This window comes from Nilaparvata lugens, chromosome 5, assembly GCF_014356525.2.
Source record: "Nilaparvata lugens isolate BPH chromosome 5, ASM1435652v1, whole genome shotgun sequence".
In the NCBI taxonomy this organism is placed as follows: Eukaryota; Metazoa; Arthropoda; class Insecta; order Hemiptera; family Delphacidae; genus Nilaparvata; species Nilaparvata lugens.
In genome coordinates, this window is record NC_052508.1 from 58,345,309 (window position 1) to 58,365,207 (window position 19,899).

The 19,899-nt window shown below is 35.1% G+C and overlaps 1 protein-coding gene across 1 annotated transcript in view; it reads right to left on the bottom strand.

The window, feature by feature from the left end:
• Positions 1 to 19,899, bottom strand: part of LOC111044261 (putative 1-phosphatidylinositol 3-phosphate 5-kinase) — a 50,388-nt gene that overhangs the window by 21,000 nt on the left and 9,489 nt on the right. The window contains exons 8-18 of the mRNA XM_039428887.1: positions 19,414 to 19,751; positions 17,121 to 17,264; positions 16,354 to 16,516; positions 15,363 to 15,521; positions 14,206 to 14,404; positions 11,869 to 12,136; positions 4,944 to 5,743; positions 3,889 to 4,056; positions 2,783 to 3,090; positions 1,628 to 1,868; positions 578 to 762 (exon numbers count right to left, since the gene is read on the bottom strand). Of these exons, the coding sequence (XP_039284821.1) occupies positions 578 to 762; positions 1,628 to 1,868; positions 2,783 to 3,090; positions 3,889 to 4,056; positions 4,944 to 5,743; positions 11,869 to 12,136; positions 14,206 to 14,404; positions 15,363 to 15,521; positions 16,354 to 16,516; positions 17,121 to 17,264; positions 19,414 to 19,751 (2,973 nt within the window). The remainder of the gene's footprint in view (positions 1 to 577; positions 763 to 1,627; positions 1,869 to 2,782; positions 3,091 to 3,888; positions 4,057 to 4,943; positions 5,744 to 11,868; positions 12,137 to 14,205; positions 14,405 to 15,362; positions 15,522 to 16,353; positions 16,517 to 17,120; positions 17,265 to 19,413; positions 19,752 to 19,899) is intronic.

Below are 19,899 nucleotides of genomic sequence, written 5' to 3' on the forward strand. Positions count from 1 at the left end.
AGGGCAGAATTGAGGAGATTGGAAGGAGAAGAGGGAAGACTGTTCCGGAGATGAGAAGGATGACGGACAGACGGGTATGGAAGAACTGGGTCGAGGCTACCCCAACGCTGTAAAGGCATAGTGGGGAGAGACAAAGAAGAAGAAGAGGTACAACCGAAAATGTGCTAACACATGGCAAACATTGTATAGTATAACCTCCAAGAGCCCAGCAGGTCCTTACTTATGTTTGGTAGATTGAAATCAAGTGAAGTGAATTTAGTAATCTATAATTATTAAAAAAAAGTATTATTATTTCTATTAAAACTAGTCACTAGGACTAACCATTAATTTTGTTCTCTTATTTTTCTTATCCTAACATATTAATTTCTATTGCTTAAGTCTTCCAGTGAAGCCTAAAGTTCTAATCTATAATTATTTCTCTACTTTAAATTCTTTCGCTACACATTTATTTAATTTATACTTTTTTCACTTCAATAGCACTGCACCAACTCGAAGGGCTTTGTTCTCTTCAACCTCCTTGTGAGTTCAGTGCTGTCTAGTAGTTATTTTAAAATCGAAACGTTTAAATAGTACTTACTTGAAAAATGCTACCATGTTTTTGTATCCGAAATATTGTATATGGTTGTGATGCAATGAGTGATCGCACTTGGTTTCCATAGCTCCACCTCTGGGCGTGTACATGTCACCGTGGAAACGCAGCTCCAAGTATTTGGCAAATGAGAACGCCCACGTATCATTCGACAATACCATCACAGGAGAATCCTGAAATCAGATTTCACAGTACATAAATATTCTAAATGAGGTGTACAGAAAACCAGTAACTCAAGAGGAATTTCGAGCAAAGGCTGAAATGTGAAGGAAAATTTTAAATTCCAATCTATTACTAAATTTATGCAGTTGGATTGATATAACTAAATATAACTAAAATGAGACATTTTGAAATTTGAATGTTTAAAATATTCTATTTTTGAAAACCACATTCCAAAAATGAATATAATTATTATATTATCAATTAATTAATTATATTATTGCATAACCCTCCATCAAAACAACTAAAATGTACATCATAAACGAACATTTAAATTATAAATATGTTCCTTCAAGTTCTCTATGCTTTGTGAGACCTCAAGATATTATCAAACTTGTAACGCATGGAAGTCATGGTAGAAACGATAAGCTTTAAAGCCCACGGATTAAATGATAATGGTCAATATGAAACAGCCCTACTCCTTATTCCTATTTTGTGAGAATCCTCAGAATAGCTGCCTTGTTAAAGTGGTCCAAAGACTGATGATATTGAGAGTCTACTATTCTTTACAATGGCCAATTGACACGTTCTGTGTAATTATTGAACTATGTAGGAGGACAAGTTAGTGATAAAAATTAAAATTTTCAATATTCTTGTACCAAACAATATTTTAAACAACAAAAAGCCATATGAATTTACTCTACTCAAGGCCATAATACCACATCTCATCTACCATGAGCTTCAACTCATTTTTATTCACAGACAGTTGGCAGAAAAACTACTTGTATTAAATCTTACAATGAAATAATTATCAAATATCACATTGAAAGTACCACGATTGATTCACTTGACGAGAAAAATGTATATTACTGTACTTACCAACTTAGTTATAGGACAAGAGTTCCACATGAGAATATTTTCGTCATCAGTGGGCGCAGTCTCCAGCTCTTGGAGAGCTATATGCACAGCTCCGCCCGAGTGCACAAACCTCCTTATATGCTGCACCATCGGCGTATCACACGTTTTCGAAGGACAAAAGTACGACTTTCTAAAACAATACTTTTCTAGAAAATCGCCCAAAGGTATGTCGTTTCGACCATAGAAATCCATGTGAACAACCCTGAAAAAGGGAATAATTATTTGGATTTCAAGACACTCAAGTTTCGAGACAGCCAATAGTGAGTAATTACGTCATCAGACCAATAAGGGCGAGACCACATTGGGCATTTTTCCAGTACGATAGGACAGGAAGCTCTCTGATTGGCTGATTTGGTTGCCGTCTCGAAAAAACTTCCTGTTCAGCAAATCACAGAGATTCCTGTTCTGTCGTGCTAACTGAAAAAAACCCTAATGTGGTTTCGCCGTAATTGTCACATCAAAATACTATACCTTGTTTAGATTATTTAATTTTTCTAAAGCTGGAGGTTCATCTAATCTATTATTTCAACAAATTCAGATATATTTATCGCATTCTCCATAATAGTTGATGCATAAAGACCTCTGACTAGTTTACACGTAATCCAATACATGATCCGATTGCTACACAATGCAGCCATATTGTGTACACGACTGGACTCAATACGCATGCGCGTATTAAACCGAAGTAGCTCCGTAATCTGCATAAAAAGTTACTCTTAATGGCATAAGCATGTTAAGTCAAAGATCAAATTACTTAGCTAATAGTTATGGCAGTTGAAAGCTGCAGATTAATGATTTCCTAGCTTCGGATGTGGTGGGGGGACTGTCTCTGTGCTCTCTGTCAAATGCTCTTGATTTCTGTGATGTGAAATTGATGAAGGCAGGAACCGGTCCCTTATATACATTATGGTACCAACTTATAACATGATACCACAGTATCTATGACGTGTTTATTCTATATTTGAGAGACCTGATGTTCCAAGCAGGTACTGACATTGTATATTGAATGTCTGGGAGCGGTTAGTTATATTGTTCATCATAAACTGAATTTTAAGCCAACATATTGTATTATTGATGAGTAGAGTGGAGCTACTTTGATACGATACTCGTACATACCATGGGTTAACACAGAATGCAGGTGCATTGTTGGAGTGATGCGAGTAGCTGCAGAAGAGCATGGCCAACTTCTGGTGGTTGGAGGGGTCGAGGGCGTCGAGCAGGGGAGGAGGGAGCACACTGGCCGAGGGGGGTGGCGGGAGGACGAAGGTGTTGGAGGTGGAGTGGGATGAAGAGGAGGAAGAGGAGGAGGAGGATCGAGGTAGACGGCCGCCGCACGCGCGGAAGTTGGCAAGCAGCGTTTGAATGTCGGCCGTGTCGGCTGATTGCGTCAGTTTGGCTGTCGTGAACGGGTGCTTGGGAGCAAGCTGAAAAATAGTCATTAATGAATGGAAATTGCCTCGTTTCAACTGGGGGAATGTAGGCAAGTTGATAAATATTTCTAAAAATAGATGTCGTTTTTTGCCTAGGAGTGTGAGGTTAGGGCGCAACCGGCCTTTGTGACAACTATTGATAGAAATCATCATTTATATCTCATTCGGTGAATCCTTAAAGTCAGACATACTGTAGAAAAGTATATAATTCTTATGGATGACCGGGGGTCATGTGTTTCTGATGCAGCTAGTTTCACTTCAAGTTGTGAGCAATATCTTAATTTATAAAACAGTACAGAGATTAGTTGTCCTGGCAGCAAGACCATCGTATCGCTCAAATTGAGATAAGTGCCATACGAAGCAATTTATTTTTTGGGACGGTAACTGTCTATGCCTAGATCTAGATCAGATCTAGAGGTTCAAGAACACCTTCCGGTTTTCGGAACTCACTTTAAAGTGTAAGTATATCTCAACATCACAATATGTAGATCTAGATACATAGATTTATCTAAACAATTGAGATAAATCGATTAAGACTCATCTTCGAAAACAGACACCATAGCCTATGTGAAAAATATTCTTCCTCTGTATTTTTGTAACTATTATTCAAACATGTTTGTATCACTGAAGAGGAAATAAATGAATTTGAATTACATTATTCCTCCCATTAGTTCCTATTGTAAACAACATCATAAACAAAAAATCGAATGATTTCAAAACAAAATATAAATTTACTTCACATTGACTGCTAAGCATTCTCTGTATTGAAACTTGGAGAAATGTTCCAATCACCTTGATGCCTTGCAATCTATTTTCTGCGCTTTGAGAATCAGATGCCGTGTTTTTCTGAGAACCAGACTTATCGTCAGAAATCTGGGCCGACCAAAATATTTCTTCCGGCAGATACTTCCTTAGCTCACAGTTACGGCCAGTTTCAGTTTCAAGATACGGCACAGGCACCTACAAAATCAAATAAGTGGTGTTTATCGCATTGATAGAAATCTAATCATTCATATATATGATCTGATAATACTAGGATGACACAGACCTCATTGGTAACAGAAAATGTGAGGATATTTTTCCACATTAATTTTTAATAGTGGGCTTACGTGATGAGCTGACAATAAAGGAATGTCACATAGGTAAACTTTTCTGACCACATATGATGCAGAACTGCTGAAAATATTCTCCATATTTTATCAGTCTTCCAACGTTACGAAAGTCATTGTGAAAAATATTGATATTGTATACTATACAAAAAATATTCATAGTTTTGTATGATTTATGCTTAGTATTCAAAGTTATTATTATTATTATTATTATTACTGTACACGTCTATTGCCTTCAAAAGTAGAAAACTCAAATATTAAGTTGTTACCCTATCTAATAAATGAATAAACATTCAATAATGGAAATTTCAACATGTTGGATTTATAGGTATGTTTATTAGGTATAAGCAAGAAATGGAGTGAACAAAAAACTTACGAAATGTACGAATTAGAAGTCTTGAGAGTCTTTATCCATTTCAAAGAGCGAAATTCTATAATTCAAAACTATTATGACGATTTGAAAACAATGTTTACATGAAAAGGATTCGAACGCTGCGAAAGCACGCCACTGTCATTGAATAAATTGAATATAATTTTTTCCAATTGAATAATGATGAATGAGTCGTTAAAGGTGTTGTAGTAAATTTATGTACAAATTGGATTGAAAAAAGTTAGTGAATTCTATCTACAATAGATCCAGTGTAATATGTATTTTTTAAATATCTAATTAAATATAACAACAAAAGATACAAATAAGTGAAAAACAAGAGAATGATAATTACAGGAACATGCAATTACCTTGATGAAAGGAGAAATACACAAGATCGTGTCATCCAACGCCTTCCGGAATTTATTAACAACAGGCAGCTCAGCCACAGCCAGCGCTTGACTCGAGTTGTCTCCGAAAACCTCATCCTCGAAATTCAGGTACAAATGAAGTGGATCACTAAAATCACTCACAGATTCAACATTTATTTTCCTATCATCACTAAACGACTTGTCTTTTGAGCTAGACACATTCGTAGTTTTCAGTTTCACAGAGCCCAACTTACTATTATCTAGGGGTGATTCACTAATAACGTTTGTTGTTAAATTAACGCCCAACTTACTACTATCTACGGGTAGATTAGCAACGTTTGTTGTGAGGTTTTCTTTGTTTTCGATTGGTGACACTGGGTGATCTACACCGTGTTTTCTCACCCGGTTTGTAGTACTGGGGACATTCGAAGCTGCGCTATCTGTTAATGGTAATCCTTCACTATTTTTTTCACCTAGGTTCAGATCTTCTTCGTTTCCTTTTTGGTTTGATTCGTCACCAACCACTGTTCCTTCCACATTCAGTTCAGCGGGTGGTTGGGAAGTAAGTGCGGTGTTGGATTCGTCGAAGAACGTGTCCATGTCGGGTGGTCGGGGAGGGTTGGCGAACTCATCCATGAGAAAGGACACCTCGAGCCGCCAGTTGTAGAGCGAGAATATCATGCGGTTGACGACCCGCTTCAGCTTGGCCATTTCGTGCAGAGTTCCGCCTCGTAGCAGCACTGTGCAGCCGTGATGAGGGACTGGGCAGCCTTCCATGAACATCAGTGTCTTTGCTCCGCCTGTAGATAAACGTGCGAAAGAATTACAATGTATCCAAACAAGTAAGCATAAAATTAGTGGATTACAGTGTATGATGGTATCATTCTCCATGAATTGAATTCTTTATAATTAAACGAGTGGAATAATATCTGGTCAACATTTTGGTGAATTTCAATGTATAGTGAGTTTAATTATGTTATAATTGAACGTGTGGAGAAATATCTAGTCAAAATATTTTGAGAAACTAACTTGCTATGTAAGTAAGTATCTTATGGTGTGATTAATTCATAATGAATGTTCATTTATACTCAACAAAATGTTATATTTGTCATTTGAGAAGGGATTATATTCTGGTATCTCCCTATGAAGAGTTCATATATTTGGTTTCCATAAAGCCTTTACTGCTTTAATATTGTCAATAAAAGGAAACAAATTATCAAAGTCAAATCTATAAGTTATAAGTAATAATATAATCGACGACATCGTTGAAGCCTTTCAGACCTGACGACACCGATATTATGTAGTAAACATAGACTATTATCTTTTATAAAGGATGGGTGAAAAGTCCGAGAACGGCTTAATATCTCATACACAAAGGTTATTTGACAGTGGGTGTGATTGGGGATCCTACTCAAATTGAAAATACTACTTTACTATGACTTCAAAAAAATGGTCCGCTATCTTGGATCCGCCATATTGAATGCAACTTAATTTTTTTAAATAGGAAGGTGGTTATGCGATACATTATTTCGATCGAAATTTTAAGAAAAAATGAATGGTGAAAACCGCACATCGATATCTCAAACCGTTCAGAAGATATTCACATTATTAATCAATACCATTCAAAGCAGAAAGGAGAGAAAAAAGTCCGAGATCGGCTTAGTATCTCATGAAAGATTGTGATTCCAAGGTGGTTGTGATTGGGGATCCCTCTCAAATTGAAAATACTACTTTACTATGACTTCAAAAATCTGGTCCGCCATATTGAATACAACTTTATTTTTTTAAATGGGAAGGTTGTTATGCGATACATGATTTCGATACGAAATTTCAAGAAAAATTGAATGGTGAAAACCGCACATCGATATCTCAAACCGTTCAGAAGATATTTACATTATTAATCAATACCACTTCATACCAAGTCATTTTGTTCTCAATAACCATATACTTGTTCCTTGAAACTTGTAATTTGCTACCAGAGTATGCTGCCTACCCTCAAACTTACAAAATTCTGTTCAAGACTCTTGACGACAGAGTGATAAAGCTGGTTTCCCACACATCAGTATCAGTGACCGTATGCGGTACAGTGAAGATATCACACCCCATGAACTCTAATGGGACTGTTCCCACTCAGCCTGGCCGAACGAGTATCAACCATAACCCATCAACTCATGAGAATATTATACTATAATCGGTGAGTGTGAAGATGGCTAATGAAACGATATCTGTCGTTCAAAAACCAGCGACAACGTTCATGTCTCTGGAAGCTACTTCATTTGACATAATGTTATATCGACATGATGTCGTCGCGAAATCGTTGTGTGTGAAAAAGGCCAATGACACGATATATGTCGTCCGACAACCGGCGACACCTTTCATATATGTGGAAGCTACTTCATTTGATATCATGTAATTTCGACATAGTTTTGTCGCGAAATTGGTAAGTGTGAAAACGGCCAATGACACGATAATTATATATCGTCCAACAACCGGCGACACCTTTCATGTATGTGGAAGCTACTTCATTTTATATGAATTGAATTCTTTATAATTAAACGAGTGGAATAATATCTGGTCAACATTTTGGTGAATTTCAATGTATAGTGAGTTTAATTATGTTATAATTGAACGTGTGGAGAAATATCTAGTCAAAATATTTTGAGAAACTAACTTGCTATGTAAGTAAGTATCTTATGGTGTGATTAATTCATAATGAATGTTCATTTATACTCAACAAAATGTTATATTTGTCATTTGAGAAGGGATTATATTCTGGTATCTCCCTATGAAGAGTTCATATATTTGGTTTCCATAAAGCCTTTACTGCTTTAATATTGTCAATAAAAGGAAACAAATTATCAAAGTCAAATCTATAAGTTATAAGTAATAATATAATCGACGACATCGTTGAAGCCTTTCAGACCTGACGACACCGATATTATGTAGTAAACATAGACTATTATCTTTTATAAAGGATGGGTGAAAAGTCCGAGAACGGCTTAATATCTCATACACAAAGGTTATTTGACAGTGGGTGTGATTGGGGATCCTACTCAAATTGAAAATACTACTTTACTATGACTTCAAAAAAATGGTCCGCTATCTTGGATCCGCCATATTGAATGCAACTTTATTTTTTTAAATGGGAAGGTTGTCATGCGATACATGATTTCGATACGAAATTTCAAGAAAAATTGAATGGTGAAAACCGCACATCGATATCTCAAACCGTTCAGAAGATATTCACATTATTAATCAATACCATTCAAAGCAGAAAGGAGAGAAAAAAGTCCGAGATCGGCTTAGTATCTCATGAAAGTTTGTGATTCCAAGGTGGTTGTGATTGGGGATCCCTCTCAAATTGAAAATACTACTTTACTATGACTTCAAAAATCTGGTCCGCCATATTGAATACAACTTTATTTTTTTAAATGGGAAGGTTGTTATGCGATACATGATTTCGATACGAAATTTCAAGAAAAATTGAATGGTGAAAACCGCACATCGATATCTCAAACCGTTCAGAAGATATTTACATTATTAATCAATACCACTTCATACCAAGTCATTTTGTTCTCAATAACCATATACTTGTTCCTTGAAACTTGTAATTTGCTACCAGAGTATGCTGCCTACCCTCAAACTTACAAAATTCTGTTCAAGACTCTTGACGACAGAGTGATAAAGCTGGTTTCCCACACATCAGTATCAGTGACCGTATGCGGTACAGTGAAGATATCACACCCCATGAACTCTAATGGGACTGTTCCCACTCAGCCTGGCCGAACGAGTATCAACCATAACCCATCAACTCATGAGAATATTATACTATAATCGGTGAGTGTGAAGATGGCTAATGAAACGATATCTGTCGTTCAAAAACCAGCGACAACGTTCATGTCTCTGGAAGCTACTTCATTTGACATAATGTTATATCGACATAGTTTTGTCGCGAAATTGGTAAGTGTGAAAACGGCCAATGACACGATAATTATATCGTCCAACAACCGGCGACACTTTCATGTATGTGGAAGCTACTTCATTTGATATCATGTAATTTCGACATAGTTTTGTCGCGAAATTGGTAAGTGTGAAAACGGCCAATGACACGATAATTATATATCGTCCAACAACCGGCGACACCTTTCATGTATGTGGAAGCTACTTCATTTGATATCATGTAATTTCGACATAGTTTTGTCGCGAAATTGGTAAGTGTGAAAACGGCCAATGACACGATAATTATATATCGTCCAACAACCGGCGACACCTTTCATGTATGTGGAAGCTACTTCATTTTATATGTAATTTCGACATAGTTTTGTCGCGAAATTGGTAAGTGTGAAAACGGCCAATGACACGATAATTATATATCGTCCAACAACCGGCGACACCTTTCATGTATGTGGAAGCTACTTCATTTGATATCATGTAATTTCGACATAGTTTTGTCGCGAATTGGTAAGTGTGAAAACGGCCTATATGTAATTTCGACATAGTTTTGTCGCGAAATTGGTAAGTGTGAAAACGGCCAATGACACGATAATTATATATCGTCCAACAACCGGCGACACCTTTCATGTATGTGGAAGCTACTTCATTTTATATGTAATTTCGACATAGTTTTGTCGCGAAATTGGTAAGTGTGAAAACGGCCAATGACACGATATTATATATCGTCCAACAACCGGCGACACCTTTCATGTATGTGGAAGCTACTTCATTTTATATGTAATTTCGACATAGTTTTGTCGCGAAATTGGTAAGTGTGAAAACGGCCAATGACACGATAATTATATATCGTCCAACAACCGGCGACACCTTTCATGTATGTGGAAGCTACTTCATTTTATATGTAATTTCGACATAGTTTGGTCGCGAAATTGGTAAGTGTGAAAACGGCCAATGACACGATATCTATCGTCCGACAACCGGCGACACCTTTCATGTATGTGGAAGCTACTTCATTTTATATGTAATTTCGACATAGTTTTGTCGCGAAATTGGTAAGTGTGAAAACGGCCAATGACACGATAATATATATCGTCCAACAACGGCGACACCTTTCATGTATGTGAAGCTACTTCATTTGATATCATGTAATTTCGACATAGTTTTGTCGCGAAATTGGTAAGTGTGAAAACGGCCAATGACACGATATCTATCGTCCGACAACCGGCGACACCTTTCATGTATGTGGAAGCTACTTCATTTTATATGTAATTTCGACATAGTTTTGTCGCGAAATGGTAAGTGTGAAAACGGCCAATGACACGATATCTATATATCGTCCAACAACCGCGACACCTTTCATGTATGTGAAGCTACTTCATTTTATATGTAATTTCGACATAGTTTTGTCGCGAAATTGTAAGTGTGAAAACGGCCAATGACACGATATCTATCGTCCGACAACCGGCGACACCTTTCATATATGTGGAAGCTACTTCATTTGATATCATGTAATTTCGACATAGTTTTGTCGCGAAATTGGTAAGTGTGAAAACGGCCAATGACACGATAATATATATCGTCCAACACCGGCGACACCTTTCATATATGTGGAAGCTACTTCATTTGATATCATGTAATTTCGACATAGTTTTGTCGCGAAATTGGTAAGTGTGAAAACGGCCAATGACACGATATCTATCGTCCGACAACCGGCGACACCTTTCATATATGTGGAAGCTACTTCATTTGATATCATGTAATTTCGACATAGTTTTGTCGCGAAATGGTAAGTGTGAAAACGGCCAATGACACGATATCTATCGTCCGACAACCGGCGACACCTTTCATGTATGTGGAAGCTACTTCATTTTATATGTAATTTCGACATAGTTTTGTCGCGAAATTGGTAAGTGTGAAAACGGCCAATGACACGATATCTATCGTCCGACAACCGGCGACACCTTTCATATATGTGGAAGCTACTTCATTTGATATCATGTAATTTCGACATAGTTTTGTCGCGAAATGGTAAGTGTGAAAACGGCCAATGACACGATATCTATATATCGTCCAACAACCGGCGACACCTTTCATATATGTGGAAGCTACTTCATTTGATATCATGTAATTTCGACATAGTTTGGTCGCGAAATTGGTAAGTGTGAAAACGGCCAATGACACGATAATTATATATCGTCCAACAACCGGCGACACCTTTCATATATGTGGAAGCTACTTCATTTGATATCATGTAATTTCGACATAGTTTGGTCGCGAAATTGGTAAGTGTGAAAACGGCCAATGACACGATAATTATATATCGTCCAACAACCGGCGACACCTTTCATATATGTGGAAGCTACTTCATTTGATATCATGTAATTTCGACATAGTTTGGTCGCGAAATTGGTAAGTGTGAAAACGGCCAATGACACGATATCTATCGTCCGACAACCGGCGACACCTTTCATGTATGTGGAAGCTACTTCATTTTATATGTAATTTCGACATAGTTTTGTCGCGAAATTGGTAAGTGTGAAAACGGCCAATGACACGATATCTATATATCGTCCAACAACGGCGACACCTTTCATATATGTGGATTACTAACCGGTATCAGTTTGAAATGTTCAAATCAGTTGATTACTGGCCGATATCAGTTTGAAATGTTCAAATCAGTTGATTACTGACCGGTATCAGTTTGAAATGTTCAAATCAGTTGATTACTGGCCGATATCAGTTTGAAATGTTCAAATCAGTTGATTACTGACCAGTATCAGTTTGAAATGTTCAAATCAGTTGATTACTGACCGGTATCGGTTTGAAATGTTCAAATCAGTTGATTACTAACCGGTATCAGTTTGAAATGCTCAAATCTGTTGATTACTAACCTGTATGAGTTTGAAATGTTCAAATCAGTTGTTTACTGACCGGTATCAGTTTGAAATGTTCAAATCCGTCGATTACTGACCGGTATCAGTGGTGTACGTCTCGATGTGGAAGTATCGACAGGTGCCGAGCTGCGGCCGACCGACGTGTGCGTCCACACTTGTCACGATGTCGGCTCGCGTCACCTTGGCCACTCGCTCGAGCACGCTCGGCTTCACGTTCAGCACAAGTGTGATGCCGAGTGCCAGCAGCGACTCCTGTGCCAGCCGAGACACGTTCTTCTGCACCAGCACCAGGGTGGGGCTCATCGCTGCGATACGTGTCACAACGTGGCGTAGGTATTCTTGCTCCTACACATGTCAAAACAATTAGAATAATAATTATTCATCTATTGGAATTCATAACATGGTATTCATAGTATTGGTATCTATAATATTATTCATAACTTGGTACTAGAGCACAAAATAATGGGAAGGGAAGCTATCTAAGCTCAAACTGACAAAATTCTGTTGAAAACTCTCTATGACAAGTGATGTTGGACGATAAAGCTGGATTCACACATATCTGTATCAGTATATTCCCACCCAGCCCGGCCGAATCTATGTAATATCATCTAAAGAATCTATTTCATAAAAACAAACTAAAAACTTGTAGTACCCTTTATTATTGAAGACTTTAAAATATTTCAACGACTAGTTTCGACCTTAGGTCATTTTCAAGTTAAAATGTAGAAAATAATAATAAACAAGTTGATACTACATTTTAACTTGAAAATGGCCTATGGTCGAAACTAGTTGAAATATTTTAAATTTTTTAATAATAAAGGGTAGTACAAACTTTGAAATATTTTAACGACTAGTTTCGACCTTAGGTCATTTTCAAGTTAAAATGAAGAAAATAAATAAACAAGTTGATACTACATTCCAACTCGAAAATGGCCTATGGTCGAAAGTAGTCGTTAAAATATTTTCAAGTTTTTAATAATAAAGGGTAGTACAAGTTTCTATATTGTTTTTATTAATTTGTACAAAAGTAGCCCATATAAGTGAAGTTTTTTTATAGAATCTTTTTAATATAAGCGCAAGTGGTGCAAGTACTCTTGCTCCTACATGTGTGAAAAATTAAAAGGAATATTTATTTCATTCATAATATCGGCACAAATCATATTCAATGGGAGAGGACACCAGGCTTAATAAATGATATCAATAGATAAAATTTTCCAAATAATAGGTTTATGTTTTCACATGGGGTTATGTTTTTGGGTTGCTGAAAAAAGAATACAATCATTTCGTCGTGAGTATTAATAAACTGTCTTCAAAAGTTCTTAATGATAATATATTTTGGTCTAAATAATTACTGTAGCCTACATATCCAAGAACCAAGAGCATTTATTTAAATTTCCACCACCATCCAAATGGTTTGGCATATACAAATAATTGAAAAAATAGCTCTTGTACTAGTATGTATGTTCTATAAAGTTGGAGTGATTTTTGGCTATAAGATTTCAGGTGAAGTGGAAGTTTCAAGTATTGTTCAATAATTTGACGTGTTAAGTGATTGATTAGTGAAGAAATTCAGAATTTTTGAAAATGATTGATAAAAGGTCTTGAGGGGAGCAACGTATTCTATTCATGAGTTTATTTGATTATAAATAGATGAGAATTCGTTTTTCTCATATACGGCCAACTGTAGTAAATGCTTTCAATATAAATTTTACTTCATTAACATCTAGTAAACACCAATTTGAATATCATAATTTGAGTAATAAACTAATAAATAAAATTCCGGGAGACTTGAAGGATAAAATAACAAAAACCAAATTGAGATTAATAAAAGCGTGGGTAGAACAAAACTATTATTTTGAAATTAAGAATTGAGTTGGCTGAATCACCAATTTTTGGCAATATTAATTGTGTAAAAATAATTAAAACTCGACAATTTTTATAATATTTTTCTGTGCATCTATATTTTGTTTATCAAGTACTTGATTATTGATAGAATTCAACATCCATAGATTATCATCCATCAACAGAATTGTATCATTTGTACTGCTGTTATTAAATTAAAAAACGTATTTCTTGTTCTTAGAACTCGTGGCTGGAGCTCAAGGCTTCTTTTTTCAATCACGCCATAACTATTGTAATTTAATGATTATTTTATTTGTAAAAATATTTCTTGTATTTGGCAATAAATTCATTATTCATTCATTCATTCTTTACTATCTTTTGTATTTCATGCTCAGAGGCCAACAATGAAAATGGGTTATGATACGCTACATTAACAAACTCTGAACTTAAAACTCCATGGTTCAAACACTAAAGTAATATTAATAGGTCTATTTCAGTTGATAAATTGTTTCACATCATCTATTTGTGATTTCATGCCTATATTGAAAATGCGTGTTATATCAAAGTTATACCTGCAGCAGAATAGGTTCAAGTGACATGAACCGGCCTTCGACTCTCTGGTACATGATGGCGCAACTCAGCAATAGAATTCTGGGATTGAGGAGTTTTGCGTTCATTGACCTGTGCGCCACGTTTTTGGAGCAGACCACGCCTCCAACAATGCAGCACTCGCTCCTTGAGCCTCCCGGCACTTTCTTCAATTGTACATACCTGCCACAAACAATTCTATTCAGTAACAAGAAAATTTATAGCCTATTCAGTATTAATTGATATAAACAAATTTATATTAAAAATTGAAGCATGTGAAAATTTGAACTCGGCTTAGAGCTAAAGTCAACCACGTACCCAGCAAACGGTAATGCTAATGTAATGTAGATTAGCGGCTAGCCTAACAGAAGAAAGACATTCTAAAATATTATGTGTAACATTATAAGCTTACTTATTGGAAAAAGTTTCTCTTTTAAAAGGAGACGTAAACATACTGATAGCAAGCTGTATCAATTTGAAGCTTTAAACCTCATCCAAAATGTGAATACATTTACAGGTAAATCATTTACTGTACCTAAGTGAAGGAATCACTTGATACAGTAGACTGAATTCATTATAAACTATAATGCTCTTCAAAAAAGTTGAAAAGTTGATACCAAAGGATCTCTAATAAAATTATTTAAATATAAATAAATAAGGCACTTTCACCTCCGAAAAATGATAATTATTGTCACCTCGCGAATATGCTATTATTTGAGAAGTTAATTGCTATGTCCCAGATGAGAAAGCTTAAAATTAAGCGTTGTAGGCTATTCATTCTATGAATCCCTTGGCAGATGAAACTATACACCTTAGTACCATTTTTGAAATATTTAAATGTGTGATTAAATATTTCAAAAAGGGTACTAAGATTTTTATTTTTCTTTCTATTTCTATAAAAGTAGCCCTATACAGAAAAGAGATAAATATATACACCTGATGTACAATCGTGCATAAAGATAACCTTATCAGTGATAACGATATTCAATATTACTGATATTGTTCATAAGAATGTTACTTGTTCATGCCCTTATTGAAAAGAAAAACATTTCCGAGACCTCAAATGAATGTCACCAAATCCAATAAGCCTGTTATCATATTCTTCGTATTCTGTTTTTGATGTCTAATTGATTTCACTCACTGCCTAATATCCATGTTTTCGTCGTTTCTGAGATCCGGCTTGATGGTGTCAACCACCTGCTGTGCAACTGGGATGACAACATCGGCCCACGATTGTGAAAGGCCTTCAGCATTCAGCAATTGCTTCAGAAAATTCTGGTTATGTTGTTTAAATGCAGACCTGTGAAATTTTATTGAGCGTTAGACAAAATAAACCTCAAGATTATCATACACAGCTATAGTGAGATTCACCTTAAACTATAGCATTGACGTTGTTTTTAATATATAATTTTATTATTTTAAGATAATCTCACTAAAGAATTTCAGATATTTTCAATTGAACTATTTTCATCATCCCCAAATAGCCTAAACATATCTAGTCATATGACTTTCAAAGTGTACTTTGGTGATAAGCTAAGTTTTTTTTAATAATGCACATTACAAATCATATTTATACATAAATAAATTATGTATCATGCATAAATCATCATCATCATTATCATCCTCAGATAAACGTATCTAGCCACATGAATTTCAAAGTGTACTCTAATGAGTTGTTTGAATAATATACTTGAAAAATCATATTTATGCATAGATTATACTTAATTTTATAACAAATCAAGCGTACGCAACAGTGGATTAGTTTAGTTGATAAGACTACTTGACTGTAAGTTCAAATATTTGATTTGGAGAATAGTTGATAATGATAACAATTAAAAAACGTTGAATACGTTTTACTCAAGAATTATTTTCCGACATGGCAATGATAAGCAAAACATTGAGGAAGTGAGAGATTTATCAACAGCAGATTTGGAGCTTGATGTCCTTTCCAGTGACATCCTTCCCATTATATCAATGCTTTATAGTATTCAAGTTTTCTTGTTAATGTAGTAGCACTATATTAATGCTGGACACACCACAATTGACTGTACAGTATTTGTTGACAAGAATCGGGAGAAGGATTTTCCATATTCAGTATTATTGAAAATTATAATTTGAATGCCAATACTTACGTTAATGTTTCGAAGACCTGTTTCACACGACTATCATCTGATTGGGAAGATGCTTTGTTCCAATTTACAGCTCTGAATTTATCATTAGATGAATTTCTGTACAATTGAACCACATCTCTAATGTAATTATCGGCAACGCCTTCAGCTTTTGGTATATCAGTCTCTGTCAGGAAAAGAAAAACAAATGATCACTAAATTTTAAAAAATTTCAAAATCGCGAAACATGATTCATGCAGTTCAACTATTTCTCTACTATCAGTTAATGCTTTGCTTTTGTTTAATTTTTATCATTAATGTTAATTATGTTTTGATTTTAAATAAATAAGTTAAAAATCTCAGCAATATAGAAATAATTAGGATGATATATTCAAGGCATTGTTAGAGTTAGCCTACTTGAAAACGAGTAAAAATTATACATTTTAAAAATGAATATAACCGTTATTTTTGCAATTAAAAACCAATGAAACTCTTTAAAATACTTCGCTTGTATATCAGATTGATACTTGATTTGATTTGATAAATAAGTCAAATGCATTGTAGATTCCAAAATATAAGTAGTTGAATTCCAAGTATCCTACGCCCGATTTCTAAGACACTTGTTAAATCGAATAGACCATTAAATCTATCTCATATATTGAATATTGGTTTGATGATCCATTATATTTAATGAGTGACCTAAGAAACCAGGCCTTATTTCATCATCCATCTAATATTATTGGTATGAATTCTCAACATGGCAGCCAAATAGTGTTTTGTTCTCGACTTACTTGAATTTGATTTGGATCGTTTTGTAGGTCGAGGAGAAGGCGTGGTGGGATTTGGCCGACTGATGTGGACAGTGTTCTCTTCAAGGTTCAAGTCTAGGTGGAAGAGAGAGGCTGAAGACGGCAGACTCATCTCAGACTCTGAATCTGAAATATTTCAAGTCATATTAGATCTGGGCGATTATTTGCAATAGAATAATAGATTTTAAATTAAAAAAAATACTAAGAAATTGTCAAAAACCACAGATTTATTGATACTTAGAAAGACCTGAACTTGATCTCTCTGATATCACTGAATCTCTGATTGTTTATCAGAGATTGACAATGGGGTAACAACCGAAAACGGTCTTTCTGTGAAAGAAATAAATAAATCTGTGGTTTTAGACAATTTCTTAGTATTTTTAATTTAATATGAATAATTACCACAATATCAACTTCTCAACTACACAAAAAAAAATTTTGATTGCCCAGTCATATCTATATTATTATTTGTAATTTATTGTATTGATTAATGAATGAATTAAGGTGGCACATTACTGCAAAAACTAGGCTCAATTCACTTTATGAATGAATAGTTACACACAAACTCATTCTATTTATTAAGTGTACGATTAAAAAATACATTACAAAGTTCAATTTCATTTTCATGGTTCAACCTTGAATTTTCCAATCGAACTTAAAGCAAGTATCAAATTGAAATGTTTTTATAGTGGCATCAAATTTTAATAGTTAATTGTTCTCTGCAAAAGTGTGAAGTCAACTAAATCAAACAGCTTTTAATATCCTACCAGTCTAAAGAGAAAATTATGGTTTGAAGCGCATTTTAATCACACAATGACAAGCATGTATAGTATTTCAAGTTTTTGGTATTTGGCCAGTTGAACATAGAAGTTACATATAGCCAAGTCACAATTCACATTGAAGAAACATATTATTTATAACCATTTATAAGCTGTTAAAGATGATTTTAAATTAAAATTCATTGCATTTTTCCTGGTTTCAACTTCCTTAAAGTTGAGAAAGGTTGGATTCGCAGGTTTTCATCTTGGATCGGCCTTGAAGCTTATTAGATAGATGAAGAATTTTTATTTGCACACTAAAAATTATAAATGATGTAGGCGAGATTGAGACATGTAAGTTCCCTCTTCCACTTGACCCACTAACCTTGTTTTGGGTGATGAAGTGGTGCATAATATTCTATAGCCGATGTCACCTACATAATTAACAATAATCTAGGAGGAAAACAGTAAATTGCTTATAAGTGCGATTGTCGGAGACAATTGACTCAACAATTTCACCTTGCTGATTGAACAAACTGCAAAACTTGGCAATGCATTCTTCATTATTATCATCATCATCATCATCAACATCATCATCAACATCATCTTCATCTTCATCATCATCAAGATCAGGTTAAGTAATGATAAATCGTCGACGACCTGAAAGTATTAATCTAAAATATTTCCTGATCACCCCCGCACAAGTTGTGGAGTTATAGATTTATAGGTGTTTAGTCATAACCAGAAACAATAAGATGATTTAAAAGAACAAGTGACTATGTGTTATCTAAATTTGAGAGAGGAATAGCACAAGGTTACCTTATTTTTCCTCTCCCTATCATTTTTATAATGTACGCATTGTATAAATGAATAAAGTAACCAATAAGCTCTAGATCTCAAATAGGAATACAATGAAATATAAAACAATATTGCCGTTTTCTACAAAAGTAGTACTATTTATACAAAAACTTAAGTTCCTATTTTCATGGCATCATCATAGTAACCAGTTATAATTATATTGAGCTGAGTTTTTCTATATTGTTTACACATGTCATAGGCTATTACAAAATAGCATTGAAAATCGTATTACAACATTCAAAGTTCAATACTAAAACAAACAATACAATATCGTTTTTGATTTAAAATAACCTTATTTTCGAAGATAATGGAAAATGTTGTATTGTTATTTCATTAAGGAAACATTCTACGACATATGTAGATAGTCAATTTGCATAAGAAAATCGTGAATAGCATACGGTGTGTCTCAAATTAGTTTGTGTCCCAAAACTAACAATACAATATCATTTTTTGATTTGAAAAAAAATTATTTTCGAAGATAATGGGAAATATTGTATTGTTATTCATTAGGAAACATTCTAAAACATATTATGTAGATAGTCACTTTGCATCAAAATCGTGCATAGCATACGTGTGTCCCAAATTGTCTACAACATATTTGACAACAATCTTAAATTCACTCTAATGATATACTTGGCCTATTTGAAAAAATCAAATACCTGTAGTCGTAGAATCCTGCTGCGTGGTTTGTGAGTACCACATCATCTCCTCGCTATCAGGATCTCCACTGGACTGTGACATCGGTATCAGAGTGGGAGTGGGGGATATGTCTTGATTCGGTTGATCGAGATACACGCCCTGCTGATGCTGATGATGCTGCTGATGTTGTTGTTGTTGTTGTTGTTGATGTGCTGAATTGACAGATGGCGAAGGGGAAGGGGGACAGGAGCGCAGCCTATACAGGGTGTAGCCGTCACTGAACTCCTTCAGTCCCATGGTCAGCGACTCCAGGTAGCCGGCTTCCAAAAGTGCCTGGCCAAGAGCTCGCCCTTGTTCCCTAAAATTAGGAAGATCACTATAACCACTTCCAACTGCATGACTTACTGTGAAGAAAGCTCAAACTGTTTAAAATTTGGCTTTCAACTCAACGAATTTACTTTTTTGAGCGCTCATAAAAATTTCCAAAGCGTATATAGGCCTCATGG